We start from the raw sequence: 15,458 nt of genomic DNA on the forward strand, positions 1-15,458 counted from the left end.
GGTGTTGCTTTACAGTTAAAAATAGTAAGTAAATTAAAATAGTATCAACAGCGCTACAACTCTTTCAAAATTAGTAAAAAGAAAGTTGTTAACCAGATAAGATGAAATCAAGCTGAGGAAACCACTAATTGGTAGCAAACAATGTAAGCAAATAAGCAGCAGAATGAATTAACAGTATATATATATATATATATATATATATGAATGATAAAACGTCCCTTAAAAAAGGGTAAAAATATCATTCTTGTTTTTTTGGCGATTCTTTTTTGACACCCAGATTGGTGCCAGGAAGGCACAATTTAAAAATAGCCACTACACAAAACCAAAATAAGAAGTCAAAGGCTTGCACAAACTTGATGCTCATGTATACATCGATCTATTGTCACTTTAAAACAAATTAGGAGAATGATGATGTCATATAAGATTAAAAAAGGTACGGTAACCCTAAGGTGACCACAATGGAAGCTAAAACCAAATTAAAGTTATCATGATAACCAGAAATGGGGTTCCATTGCCTAAATTGAACGAAATTTGTCTCCAATTGAAGGGGCACCCAATTACCCAATTCTACACCAGAGACAAAAAAAAAAAAAAAAAAAGAATTACGTCAATGTGCTATATTGAAATGCCAATCTGAGAAAGAATATAAAGCAAAACTGAATGTTAAAAGTATTCCTACATATTACTGATAAAGCAAATGCTCAGTACTTAATAAATATTAACAAAAAAATGAAAAAAACAAAATACAAATTTTAAAAAATCAAGATTCTTTCATATATGATTCCATTTATCATTTTTGATCATTCGGTTTATCAACCATATTAATTTGCTAATGTTGTATCTTAGTTATGATAAAATTAGAGAAAACAGAAAGAAGAGATGTAGGGTTTAAACAAATTGAAAGAAAGAAATTTATCATATCAATCTTTACATAAAAATTAAATATTTAAATCAATTTTGCTTATAAAACTTCCCAAGAAGAGTGTAAAATGTAATGTAAAAAAATTATTATTTACAATATACGTAGTTGAATAAAATAATTGATAATTTTATTAAAATAAACACGGGTAATAAATACTTGTAGGATTTAAAATTAAATTACATTTTTGCCCAAATTAAGTATAGCATAATAATCGTCCTCTAGCGAAGGGTCATCGAAATTTTCCAGCGGCATGGAGTGCGCCATGTTTATTTACTGTGAGTTGTTGCCAATTAGAAATAGTGTTAAACACTTAGAGAAAAATAATTAATTAAAGAAATAAAAACTGTATTACTGATAAATTATATTTAAAAATTCTAATAAAGTAAATTATTTTGGAAAGCTTCTTTTAATTAAGATATTCATAGTTCATTCTATAGAACATTTCTATAGACTATAGAACTTCTATTTCTATTTTTCATGAAAATTTTATGGAACATATCAATAGATTTTGGGAGTTTTGATAGATATATATTATAAATATGACAGCGTAAGTATTGTCGAGAAATTAAAAAATTACTTAATCTAGGAAAATTTTCCAAACCATCAAAATAAAACCAGGGCAGCAACACCTCAACTTTAAACTTGCCGCAATTTTCGCATTAAATGCGCGATTATATGTTGTGATTAGTTTTGTGGTTTTGAATTAGTCATACGGTTTGGTGTGAAGTTATTAACTAAATTTCGTCTTCTTTTACTCAATCAGTATTATCCTGAAGTTGTTACGATTAGCTTTAATATTTTGCCTATCACTGTGGCTGTACAAAATTGTAGTGAGTTAATTTTATAGTAATTTCTTTTTTAAAAATATATGTAGCTTCATTCCTGTGATTGACATCTGTTGTACAGTTATGATACTGTTTATAAAGAAGCATTTGTATAAAGACCTCTGTTTGAATTCATAATAGCATAGTTTCTGCAATTTTTATTCATCCTGTCTTTCAAATATTGTAAAAAGAAATTTCATTCAAAGGAAATAAAAAGAATTCATTCAAATTTCCAGGAGTGATAAATTGTATATATTTTAACATCGAAAGTCATTTGCAAATACCAATGTATAAAATCGGGCAAATTTAATTCCTAAATAATCGAAAAATTAGATTGCCATTCTAATTTGTTATTAAATACATTTTCATTTTAATGTATAGCTCAGATCTAGTTTAAATAAATAAGCTATTAAAGAATTCAAACTGTACTTAGTTATAAATTTCTTTGTAATTTTGTTTATCCAAAGTAAATTAATACGAATAAACAAAGCAATTATATTTTACTCTCATAAAAAGAAATCGGTCATTTTTTATTATTATTCATGTTATGTTATTTTAATTGCCCTGAATACTGATGGATCTCAGTTTTCAAAATATTAACGAATGTAAAATATGCATTTTTCTGTACTCTTCTGTTATTCGGACCAGACTCGGAAATGTATGTGTGCAAGTACATACATATATACATGCATATGCATAGACTCCAACTACTACGGATTCTCCGTAGTTTCTACGGAAATTCATGAAAAACTACGAGCTACGAAAAGTATGGAAAAAACTACGGATTTTACAGAAACAAGAGCAGGAGAACCAGTACGCAAAACGGAACCAACTAATTCATCCGATGATTGGCTGAATACTCGTATTATCATATATCACGTGTTGAGTGCGTTCCTAGTTTTGAAGAATTAGCCAATCGTAGATCAGTAACTCCAACCGTTAATGACTTATCAATAGTTCCACCCAATTGTCTGTCTCCCAGGTTCCTCGCTGATGCGTGTTTAGGCTGCATTGTGTAGTTTACGGCGAGAGCTTAGCGTGTGTCTTGTGAACTGTGAATCAGGTGAAAGATTGGTACTTTTCCGTTTTGCCGGCGCAAGCGATAAAATCGCCAATAATGGTACAACCGATGCCAAACGTAATATTCTCGCTGGTAACCTTTTACGCCTCATTTTCAAAACAAGTCGCAGCTTTTTCTTATCAGATTGATTGTTTCTTTCAATACTGGCATATAATTTCATAGAATTTTTATCAGATAGTTCAGTTTTATGTCTAAGGCCATTTTCGGTAATTAAGTCAATTAGGATGCAATCACAGCGCTTACCCGAAGCCGAAAATATAGAAAAGGTAAAGTCAAGGGTTAAATTCATCAATTCTAATGAGAATGCATTAGCGAAGTAAAGCACTGCAGTTTTACAAAATTTCTGAGTAAGCTATTCGTACGAATTAAAATTTCTTGCATTTAAACTTGTGTTCCAAATTAAGATTTAACTTGAAATTAATGTAGATAATTACTGAGAGCATTAGATTTTTGTAGAATAGTTTGCGTGAGATGAGATCGCTTGGGGTCACGTGATGTGAACCGGCGAATCAGGATGTTGAACCATGAAAGCATAGTAAATTCTTAAATTAGTGTCTTTTTATAAATGTATTGTCTTTATTTATTGGCTTTTTATAAAATTTTAAGCAATATTAAAATGTTTATACCTTCAAAATAAAAAATTCTTAGAACTAAAATTTTTTAAATATTTTTTATGTGTATACTGTATGTTGTCGCCAATAAAGTCTGCTTGGCGAGATTTGCGCCGGCGAAACGGAAAAGTACCGAAAGATTTTTAATCATAATGCTGCCTCGAACGAAGAAGCCAAAATTATCAAAGCAGAAGTTTAAAGATTCATATTCTTCAGAATTTCCATGCATTAAAGCGTCTGAAATTTCTGTGAATCACGCACACTGCAGTGTATGCAACAAAGACTTCTCAGTTGCTCATGGCGGAAAAGATGACTGTAAACGGCATGTGTTTTCTCAAAAGCATATAGAACTTGGCACCGTAAAATCTAAAGAAATAACAAATTTCTTAATAAAAGATGATGAAACAGATCCTATAAAAGCCGAATGCTATTTTGTTCGTTTTTTAATTGAACATAATCTACCGCTTTCTGTTTCGGATCATTCCAAAGAGCTTTTCAAAGCAATGTTTCCGGATTCTGCCATAGCAAAAAAATTTAGCTGCGGTCATACCAAAACTGCTGCTATTGTGAAAACGCTTGCAGAAAATACTGTTGCTGATATAAAATCAGTGTGCAGTACATCATTTTCTCTAAGTACTGATGGAAGTAATGATAACAATGATAACAAACTGTACCCATTGGTTATAACATACTACAGTAAAGAAAAGGGAGTGATAATTACTTCATTGATTTCTATTTTAGAATGCACGAATAATACAGGAGAAGGTATTTTTAATTGTATAAATGAAAACTTTAAAAACAAAGGTTTAGAATGGAAAAATTGCTTATCATTTTCTTCAGATAATGCTAGTAATATGATTGGAAAGTTTAAAGGTGTAGCATCATTTATCAAAATGCATCAACCAAGTATAATCACCCGAGGTTGTCCGTGCCACCTCTTGCATATAGCTGCAAAAAAAGCTACTGAAAAATTAATTGGCTCAGAAATTGAAATGTTGATAATAGATATATATTTTTACTTGGAGAAAAGTTCGAAACGGAAGCATAGCTTCAAAGTTGCTCAACAAATTTTGGGACAGAATGCAAAATCTCATAAAATTTTGAAATATTGCAGTACGAGATGGTTGTCTCTTTTAGAATCTATAACAAGGATTTTGGAACAGTGGGATGCTGTGATAAATTTTTTTGGAGATAAACCAGATAACAGTGAGAATGAAGGAAAGAGATTGCAAAACATTAAAAAAATTTTACAGTCACCGACCACCAAATTGTACTTGTTATTTTTGAAAAATACTTTGCCTTTGTTTATAACAGTAAATATTAATTTGCAACAACAAGCTCCTTATATACATAAATTGAGAAGAGAACTTTTTGAACTTTTAATGAATTTATTTGTTAGATTCGTAAAACCATCAGTAATTTCTAAAGAAAATGAAGATGTTACTCTAACGTCTATTCCATTTCAGAAGTATAGTAAACAAAAAGAAAATGAAAATTTAGTGATTGGTGTGGAAACAAGACTATATTTAAAAAATGCCAAGTTGAATGAAAGTGAAGTGAAATCATTTTTTAATTCTGTGCGAGTTTTTTTGTAACTGCATGTTCATATATAATTGATAAATTTCCACTGAGTGATCCATTTCTAAAACATGCTGAAGTTGCTGACATCAACTTGAGAACTGAAGTCTCATTTTCATCTGTTCTTTACTTGATGAATACTTTTCCATCCATTATTGATGAAAAATGTCTTAATCAAGTAGAAATTGAATTTTCCATGTATCAAGTAGATGATTTGAAAGAAATTGTAGATTTGCGTATTGATATAGCATGGGGAGAAATTGCCAAATTAAAAAATATGAATGGGTGTATTAAATACAAAGTATTGCCTTCTGTAATGCTTGCTGTCTTAATAATACCTCATTCAAATGCAGCTTGCGAAAGAATTTTTTATATTGTTAAAAAAAATCAGACGGAATTTCGACCAAATTTAGGTCTTAAAACTCTTGAAGCAGTTTTGATTGAAAAAATAAATATGCAGGCAAATGAAGAACTGTGTTATAAAAAAACATTCTCAAAATCAGAACTTAAGCTTGCTAAGCATGCTACATATAAATCTTTGCATTCATAGATTATGCGTATTTTGTTTAATACTTATATGTATCATTCTTGGTTATTTAAATTTTATTTCCCTGTAGAAATCATATCCAGAATAAAGATATGATTTATAGCTTCTGATTTTTTCTATGATTAGTAGTGATTTGAAGTACTTTTTATTAGTGAATGCTTGAGGAGTTAAAAGAAAATTTCTAATTAAATGTGCATATAATTTACAAGGTATATTTTTAATTATTCAGTTTTATATGTATATGGATTTTAAATGTAATAAAATTGATTACAATTAATTATTAATTTAAAATTAATGAATGGTTAATTACAACATACGCTACGCGCACATTTTCAAAGTTGTAAAAATGTCGTTCGCGCGTTGACTACTGACAAGGTTTGCTGAAGGTTGGAGTCTATGCATATGTGAACACATCCTTTCATACATACCCAATAACTGAATCCAGACCCAATAACAGAAGAGTACCAATTTCTCCTTTTTAAACTAAAGAACTCGGTGGCACAACAGCCCTAGTGGGCCACGGCCTGCAATGCCCCGAAATCTGCTTTCTCAACCTTGGGCCCTGGAGTGTACCAGCATGTGCCCTGGACAAGTGGCCAGCATGTTGCACAACCCCCGGTGTTTAGTCCCCAAGCGAACTTGGTACTTATTTTATCAACCCACTCAAGGGATGAAAGACTGGCATCTATTACTTCTTTTATATTAAAAAAATAAGCTATAATTCATTATGTATATTTATGAGGGAGTCGAGTCGGAGTCATTAAAATTCCAGGATTCGGAGTTGGTCATTTTCCCTACTGACTCCACAGCCCTGATTTTGAACTAACATTTTTATAGCAGAATAATTATTTTTTGACTTTTTTCTGGTTTTCATATGTATCCTATGAAGGAATGTAAGTAAAGTTAATACTGTTAAATAAAGTATAATATATTTTTGAATTTTCATCCATTTTTTCATTGCTAATCATTTTCTGTGAAGGGTAATTTAATATTCAGTCTGGAAATCTGATTTTCAGATTTAAATAGCTTCACATTCTATGGTGTTTCATCTTGAACAGCATTTCATCTGAGCATCATGAAACATTATTTCTTTTTGTATGGGATTTGAGATGTGTGATAACATTTTCTATTGTGATTGAATTAGAATATTTTTTAAAGTGCAATAAGTTGTGATAATATATAAATAAACAGAAGAATCGGCTTTAACAATGCTGTGTTGCTGAATGTCATTGAAAAATTTAGTTATTATCTGGATACTTTAAAAGCTAGAATGTGTTACATTTTTAGATCAGATATTAAATGAGATGTTTCCATTTCATGCTGTCTAATTGAAAGTGTATGTCATTAACCACAAAAGAGGCAATACTCACAATCATTATGTAAACTGACAAATAATATCTTATATTTTCAGATCGTGTTTTTATCTTCCTATATGGTGGATGACATTAAAAGTACTAGCACTGAAGTTAATTCTAGTAAGTTGTTAAAGAATAATTTATAATTCAATATAAAATTTAACTGTACATATTTTATGTTTATTCATTTAATTTAAAAACTTATTAGTATTATTACTAGTTTTCATTGAAATTATATGTTTTATAGAAGTTTACATAAATTTGTTAATAAATTGTTAAATTAAAAAGAGTACTGTTATAGTCTTTATTATATATCCTTTTTGCTTAATATACAGCATATGTATGTTATTGTCCAGAAATTAAACGCAAACGCTATTTCTGCAATTGAAAAATCAGGTGCAGTTGATAAAAGACAAAAAAAAAAAAAAAAAAAAATTGTGTGTGAAAGAGAGAGAGAATTAAGTGAAAAGTGTTTAAAAGAAATTCTTAGTATGAGAATAAATTATGAATGTCTAATTACCATCCTGTTTCAAAGGCTTCATTTGTTTGATTTCATGTTTGAAATAAAATGTTTAAAAGACCATAGACTAATTGCTATTGCCAAGTAGCTTGAAAATAGTATGTAATGTGATGTCTTGGCTCTAGGCAGTGTTTGAAATGAATAGAATGTGCTGTTTGTAGTCCTGTATCTGTTCTTGGATTCTGAAGTAGAGCTGTTCAGACTTGGAAAATGTACATGAATTTCTCAAGAGCTGCTTCTGAGAAATCAACTCCTCTTCCTCCTCCCATTTTAGGGTTTCTACGTGAAAGAGTTTGATAAAGCTGATGTCCTGTCTAGCTACATGGGATTTTGAAATTGAGACAAAACTGTTTTGCTTAAAGCCATGCCCATCATAGGGTTTTGCCAAAGAACTGATTTCATCCTGAAAGTGAGAACTCACAGAAATATTTCTTATAATGATCTGTTGAGGGTAAGCAATAAAATGTGATACTAATTTGATTTCAATAGGAATGTGAATATACTAATAAATTTTTAAAATGTAATAGCTCTGTTTAAAATTTGTCGAGACTGAGCTTCAAATCTAGCAAACTTGAGCAGTGGCATATCGTTATGAACTGGAAAAGTAAACATTAAGCCATCATATTCAGAGCAGATAAAGAGTCTGTTTATTTGTCCTCAGATTCTATGTGTCAGTTAATCTGACAGAAAAGATGTAATGTATATTTTGTAAGAATCTGCAAGAAGGAGGCACATTTAATGTTGTTAGGCTATTATAATGAAGATGCTTCAATGCTAAATAAATGCATCAAACTGTAGGTATAACAAAATGGTTTAATGCCTGCTGAGCAGTTTTGTAGCAAAGTTCTTCAATCTTGTATTTGAGCATTCCATTTTTACTGTAGTGGAAGAATTTCTTTTCAATGATTATAATTCGACATTTAATTTTATAATAGCAGATACATCTCTGGAAACTAAGGTATTGAGTGGTCAGTAGACTGTAGGCTTCTCACATCTTAGTTAAAGCAATGATACCATTTTTTAAAGTCTCAGAAACTAGAAGAATTGTGATCTCATCTGATCTGTGTAGGAAGTGTGGTTAAAGTATATTTAAGGGTGTCCCCGTTGGATTATCGCTTAGTTGTCATTTCATTTATCACCAAGTTGTTGTTTCATTTATGGTAACCTAAATAGTTGAATGTTATGGAAACCCTATTATGATGTAATTGATTGGGTAATTGCGGTGAATTTGACTGATGGGAAAAGGTTTGTAAATGCTTGTTTGCTTGTTTGTGTGTTGGTTAGGAAGTATGTTGCTTATTTTGTGGTTTACACGGTAAAATGGCTGAATGTCATAAGATTAATTTGAAGTTTCTGTGCGATTTGAGACGAAAGAAAGAAAAGCATTAGTTGACGGGTGTGTAAATGAAGGTTTACTTAGTAGCCATTATAAGTGTCCTGTTTGTACGAAGGAAATGTGTATGGTTAAATGTCGGAGGATATTTTTTACTCTTATTTTTGGAAATTTATGTGGCGACGCCAGTATACAGATAATTTTGGGAAGTTTTTTTTAGGTGCTTACTTTGACTTTTTGAGTGAAAATAGATCGATGTGTACATGGACAAAGCCAAGGGAATGCACAATGTGAAGTTTGTGCAATTCTCTGATTTTTTTTTTTTTTAAGTGAAAATGGTCAATGTGTACATGGATACCGAGTTTGTGTAATTCTCTACTTGTTATTTTGTTTTTGTGTAGCTGCGTTTTTTGGCACTAAAACTGGCACTACACCAAGCCAAAATAACAAGTCAAAGAATTTCAGAAACTCGGTGTCGTGTACTGCCAAAAATCGGCAATTTTTGCCAAGGGCCACCCATAAATATATTTTTACCGGAAGTGTTAGTTTGTCATGGGAACTCCTGAATCTTTTTGTCCTAAGCAGAATGCAACTCAGTTTAATGTATTCTTTACTGAGATTTCTCACCTCCTATAAGAGATAATATGTATATGTGACTATTATTATATATGTATTTATATATATATATCATTTGCTTCCTTGGCCAGCTGCCTAAAATACTTACTATAAAAATAAATATATATATATATATATAATATGATTTTAATGAGTCCACTAGTAATTAGTAATAACAGATGAAGGATGCATTTATTACTTCTAAATTGATTAATTTCTTAATCAATAACAGACAAATTAAATATGAAAAACATTAACTATATTATGCTCTAATGAATGATCCCATACTGGCTTGTGGAAGATAAAAATGTTTTATTTTGGACTGTGGCAATATATTTCTTTCAAATCATTGAGTTTTCTGATTAAATTTGAAACATAAATATCTAATGCTTTGCCAGGAGCCAACATATTCTTTTAAATTACTTCTAAATTGATTAATTTCTTAATCAATAACAGACAAATTAAATATGAAAAACATTAACTATATTATGCTCTAATGAATGATCCCATACTGGCTTGTGGAAGATAAAAATGTTTTATTTTGGATTGTGACAACATATTTCTTTCAAATCATTGAGTTTTCTGATTAAATTTGAAACATAAATATCTAATGCTTTGCCAGGAGCCATCATATTCTTTTAAATTATCAAGTTTATTAATCAAAATTCGTTACAACTGTGATATACGCCCTAATTTCACCAAATGTGGCGATATGTGCTCTGCGCTGGTTTTTGGCGCGATTGTGTGTTGTATGGCAACTCTGTTGATGTTGAAAAATTTTTCACTGGAGTTCGTTGGTTCCCGTCATGCTTTGTGTCTGAGAAGCTAGGGGGGGGGAAAGATTTAATGGTGAAAGTTGTTGAATTGAAGTTCGGCATAAGGAAATATCATCGTGGCCATCCTGTTGAGGGGCAATGGGTATTTGGAGATGTGGAAAGAAGGTATGGGATATTATTTTTAGTGGCTGTGCATGATAGAAGTAGGGATTTGTGATTATTTATTATTTTATTTATTTGTGAACCATAGTATGAATTTTCTGGATAGTGTGTCTGGCTGTCATATAAATACGATAGTGATTACGTGGCGGCATGTTAAAGGCGGTATGAAATTGGTATTTCTGCTGTTCAAAAAAGCATTAATGGTAAGTGCATTTTATTTTATTCTTGTTCTTATTTTGTAGAATGTTATGTTCATTGTTTTTTTAGTATGAATTTCTGTCGTAATTGTTGTTTTTTTGAATTGTTTGAAATTTATTTTAGTTATTTTGTTGATTAGTGCGTACCGTCTAAATTGTGCAATTCGTAGATGTTTTTTAAAGTTGAAACAGAACGCTGTGTACACGGTATTCTTTGAAATTTATTGTTGTTATGTTAATTCATTAAAGTGAGGTGTGCGTAGTTCGTAGATTCGTTTGTTGCCTAAATCGTGCAATTCGTAGATGTTTTTTTAAGTTGAAACAGGATGCTGTGTACATGGTATTCTTTGAAACTTAGTGTTAAGTTAATTTATTAAAGCAAGGTGTGCATAGTTCGTAAATTCGTTCGTTGCCTAGATTGTGCCATTCGTAGATGTTTTTTTAAGTTAAAACATGTCGCTATGTACATGGACTCTTGTCAAATAATTTTGGTTAGAAACTTCACGGTTTTGCTATCTAAATTTCTTGTTTTTGTTTCGGATTTTTCGCTTAAATTGTGTGTTCAAAACGTGGTTTTTGCATTAGCGAAAACCGTGTTTCTGGAGACATTTTAGGCTTAAAGTTCGAAATGTAGACAAAAAATTTAGATAGCAATATGGCAGCATAGAGTTTCTTGCCAAAAATATTTGGCGAGAAATTTGGCGCCTTGAGGGCGCATATTAGAGTAGTTCCCAAAATTCCATTAAATTTGCACAAAATATTAAATGGAAAAAAAAAAATTCAAAGTTTGTGTTTCAAAGTGCACATGTTTGGATAGAAGACTTTTTGTTCAAAATTTGATGCCTCTTCGTGCTGCTGTTTTTCCACAAGGCAAGAACATTCATACACATATATTCTTCATTGACTAAAATAGAGAATTACTGTGCATCCATTTTCTGGCTAGGGCTTTCAAGCATTTCTTACTCTTAGAAAATACATAATAAAATTTAATTTGTTCTTAATTTATACATTTTTTGGAGGAGATAGTGTAATGTCTCATGTTGTTAAATTTGCAGTGCTTTTATTTGCATATTGCAGCCATGAAATTTTTTTTTATGTAGAGATGCAGCGTGTAGTTAAGTTTTAGACATCAATATTCAGAAAGCTCCTGATGTGTGCAATGTTTTTTCCCTCCCCTTTTGCTTGTGCTTTTCCCCCTTGTTTAGCATGAGTAAAAGTAAGCTTCCTATGCTGTCTTAAAATGTTGCAAATAATTTTAGCTCTGAAATAGAGGCTGGTTACTTGGGTTATCTGTTGGGAACGAGCTCATGCATTTGTTTTTCATGATTATTTCCAAAATAATTTATTCACTGTATTCATTGCCTGAATATTATTTTAATCACAGAAACAACATTCTATCGAAAAGAGTCTTATTTAGCAGTACTGTGATCTAACATTCTAACATATTTGAACTTGGCAGTTGTCTTGTGAATAAATAACATTGATGAAAGTCTGCCATACTGAAAACAAAATTCTGAAATGCATAAAGTTCTGAGATGGTTTTTAATATTTTAAATATGGCCCTTTTGTTTCATTTCCTATTGCCTTTGCCATTTGTAAATATAGCAAATGTTTTCAACACTTAGCAACCAGTTTAGAATAGGCTGTTTATTTTTCTTACATGTATTTGACATTATAGTTAATCTCATCAGTAAAACAGGCAATGCACACTGAACAGGCTTCTTGCTAATTAAGAAATGAAAACAATTCTTGAGCAGTTTACTGAAATTGAAAGGAGAAACTGCTGTGAAGTATGACAGTCATAAAACCAGTAAGAGGAAGGTTGAAATTCTATTAAAAGCTCGACACATTATAGCCTCAAGAAAAATTAGTAGCTGCTGTCTGGGAAGTTTTGACCATATATTCTGCATGTATTGAATGTTTTGCAGTGTTGCACGAAAGTGGGAAACATTCTCTAAATTCGGTATGCAGGTGTATTATGTGCTTTTATTTCTGTTTACTATGTTAAGTATCTTCCATAATATATTATTTTTAATTGCAGATCAAGACGAGGAAGGAAATTCAATCATGAGCAAAATTATATACTATGATGAATTTCCTAAAACATTTGAAGAATTTGGGTATAAGTTTAATGAATGTAAGTCTTTTATTCTTGCTATCCTACCTCATTGTTAAAGCAAATCTTTGAAATAATTTCTCAGAACAAAAAATAAATAAATAAATAAAATGACAATTAATAATTAAATGATTAATGGTTAGAATAATTAAACAAATAATATTGAAATTTAATAAAATGTAGAGATAAATAAAAATCTAAGTTATTAAATAAATGGTAAATAATTAAATTATAAAATAAAGTACTGGATCTTGACTTGTTTGGGGTTTCGGTTAAAATTACAATTTCACACAGAAAATAAAAAATAGCTCAACTGGTGTCTGGTTTTATTTGAGCTCTGAATATAATGCACTACTTCAAGGGATGATAGATATAGACTGTTCTTTTTCCAGCACATCAATAAAAAATGTTAAAATGGTTAAAGTGTCAAAAATGAAAATATAGAGAAAATTTTAACTGATGACCTGTAGTTATAAAAACAAAAAGAGAAGTATCCAACATTTCCTGACCACAATTTCCTCTTGGTATAATTTTAGCTGTCAAGCAGAATATGACAGGGAAGCAAATTTTCACTGAATCCGTGAGTTAGCTGAAAAAAAGAGTGACAAGTGACAATTCTGATCCCCCATCTTTGGTTACATTGTTCCAAGAAGTCTGCAGGTGCTCTTTTGCAGGAAGACACTGTGTAATAAATAAATAAGCCTTTGGCATGTGGGAGGGGGGGCTTTTCTTTCCTTAAAAGTCTCGACCTTCATCCAAGAGGGATTCTCAAGGAAAGAGGAGCATGCATTCAGAAATTAGATTTTATTAATATAATTTTATTAATATAATTTTATTATTAAAAATAAAGTTTTCGAGAATCAGATTTCTGCTGGAATTGCTTTCTGTTACATTAAAGAAGTGCAGGAGCCTTCTTATTTAGGGCTCTGGCTATATTTATGATTTATCCAAAAAGTAAGAAACACCAGAGTCAAGCTTCAGTGGGCTTCTGTACAATTTATGCTCTGCTTGGTAGTTTATTTTGATAATTTATCTATTTTGTTTTAAACTTAAATTTATAAATTTAAATATATAGCTTTGTATTTAATTGAATGCATTGCTCTGCTAATTATTAATAACTTATAGAACCTTTTATTTTATTTATTTATTTATTTTTTTTTTTTTTTTGTTCTTTTTTAACTGATTTCTAATTCCAAGGGGTTTGATGTTGGTGACACTGAATAGAAGCTCTACAAAATTATGATAATAATGTGAAGATGTGTAAATGTGTCACTTAATAAAAAAATCTAGCATTTTAAAATTATTGTCAGTTACATATTTTTTTTTTTTTTTTTTTTTTTTTTGGTGAGCAAAGAAATAGTTTTGTCACAATTTGTATGTACTTCTATTTTCTTTACTCTGTCACATGACTATAATTAATTGCTGTAACATTTTTAAGTTCCAATATTTAACTATTGATAAGAAGTATTCTTTTGTTTTGCAACAAATCCTGTAGGCAATTTTGTTCTGGTAATGATCTCCCACCATGGTTCTTTAAAGCCCAATTATCTCCTAATAACCTCCCTAGTAAATGAGATTTCAGTAACTTGTATAATTTTATTTTCTTCACCTGTCTTTTGATTTTCTGTCTTATCCAGTAGAATGCTAACAGTTTCACATAGATGATTAAGCTAGTCAACTGTCATTTTTGGTGACAGTTTGAATTCCCTTTCTGAGTTTTTCATAGATATAATTTCAAAATACCAACTATAATTGAATCTTACAAGACTTCGAAAAATTTTTTACTATAACTCGTGTCAAATCTTAACGTGATCATATCACTATTTTGACAAGTTTTTATTTAGGAAGCATTAAAGAAACAAATTTAGTTTCTATGTCTACCCATGGCAAAATGTTTGTTATTCTTGCTTCTGGTCATCATTATCAAATGCTTAATTGAGAAAATGCAGAAAAATGTTAATATGAAAGTGATAGGTTCAACAGTCATGATAAATGAATTATAGTAAAAAAAGTACTTATGTATTAATGCAACCACCTTGGCACCATTTGGCAATTTTTTACGGATGAAAAAGGAAAAAAAGTATCTGGTGCAAGTTAGTGGTTTTTGTGACTTTTTTTTAAGATTCCTAAACTATTGATATTGTAAAGTATCGAATACTACCAACATATGAAAATGAAACATAATTAGTAATTTAAAATATATTTTTTTAAAAAAATAAAACGCATTTTTCCTCCAAATCTTTCTGTAATTTTTTTTTGTGTTGTTCTTTTTCCAAGTACACAGTAATATGTTTGTACTTAAAGGAATATCAGAGAATTGCATAGATATGGCATCACACAAACTTCGGTAACATTGGATATCTACCAAACACATCTCTTTCTTCTCCGATCTAGATATTCTGTATTCTTGAGGAAATTTTACTGCAGTTTCTTCCATTACTGGCAAATTCCACAAGTGCATATTTTGAGATTAAGTTCAAGTCATAAATTATCACAATTTGTTTATAAGAGCTGTTGGAATACAACAAAAAAGAATGCATGCGAAAACAACAACTTTGCTTGACTGAAGGATTGTTATGGGCATGGTTGCCAGAATTTGGCACATTCTGAAAATTTGGTGACTTGCGATAACATGCAAGCATCATAAAAACAGGTGTAACCCTGGAAAATAGTGTGGTAAACAGAAGTAAATGCACAAGGAGGTGAAGATGTTTTCCTTTGTCATTAAGAAAGTATAACTAAAGATATTCAAGGAGCACCAAAATATTCATGCATATTTTTGAGAATTCAAAATGGATTATTCTTCTAATACTGGAGGAGC

At 30.5% G+C, this 15,458-nt stretch overlaps 2 protein-coding genes across 5 annotated transcripts in view; one reads left to right on the forward strand and one right to left on the reverse strand.

Moving 5' to 3' along the window:
* Window positions 1–1,205, reverse strand: part of LOC118185925 (dnaJ homolog subfamily C member 11) — a 70,677-nt gene extending 69,472 nt beyond the window's left edge. For 2 of the 3 annotated variants that reach the window (XM_035355896.2, XM_035355895.2), the window contains exon 1: window positions 1,103–1,205. In XM_035355896.2, the coding sequence (XP_035211787.1) occupies window positions 1,103–1,186 (84 nt within the window). In that variant the 5' untranslated portion in view covers window positions 1,187–1,205. The remainder of the gene's footprint in view (window positions 1–1,102) is intronic. The other variant, XM_085818115.1, reaches the window with a different exon arrangement.
* Window positions 1,206–1,557: 352 nt separating this feature from the next.
* The window catches only part of LOC118185924 (cotranscriptional regulator ARB2A homolog), a 133,258-nt gene continuing 119,357 nt past the window's right edge, over window positions 1,558–15,458 (forward strand). Inside the window, exons 1-3 of one of the 2 annotated variants that reach the window (XR_015041574.1) lie at window positions 1,558–1,752; window positions 6,975–7,038; window positions 12,563–12,658. Coding sequence is in view for 1 of the 2 variants with exons in the window: in XM_035355894.2 (XP_035211785.1) it covers window positions 6,996–7,038; window positions 12,563–12,658 (139 nt within the window). In the remaining variant the exon portion in view is untranslated. The remainder of the gene's footprint in view (window positions 1,753–6,974; window positions 7,039–12,562; window positions 12,659–15,458) is intronic. The other variant, XM_035355894.2, reaches the window with a different exon arrangement.

Source organism: Stegodyphus dumicola, chromosome 6, assembly GCF_044657685.1.
Source record: "Stegodyphus dumicola isolate Sdum_Otavi_A_Nest chromosome 6, ASM4465768v1".
NCBI classification, from domain to species: Eukaryota; Metazoa; Arthropoda; class Arachnida; order Araneae; family Eresidae; genus Stegodyphus; species Stegodyphus dumicola.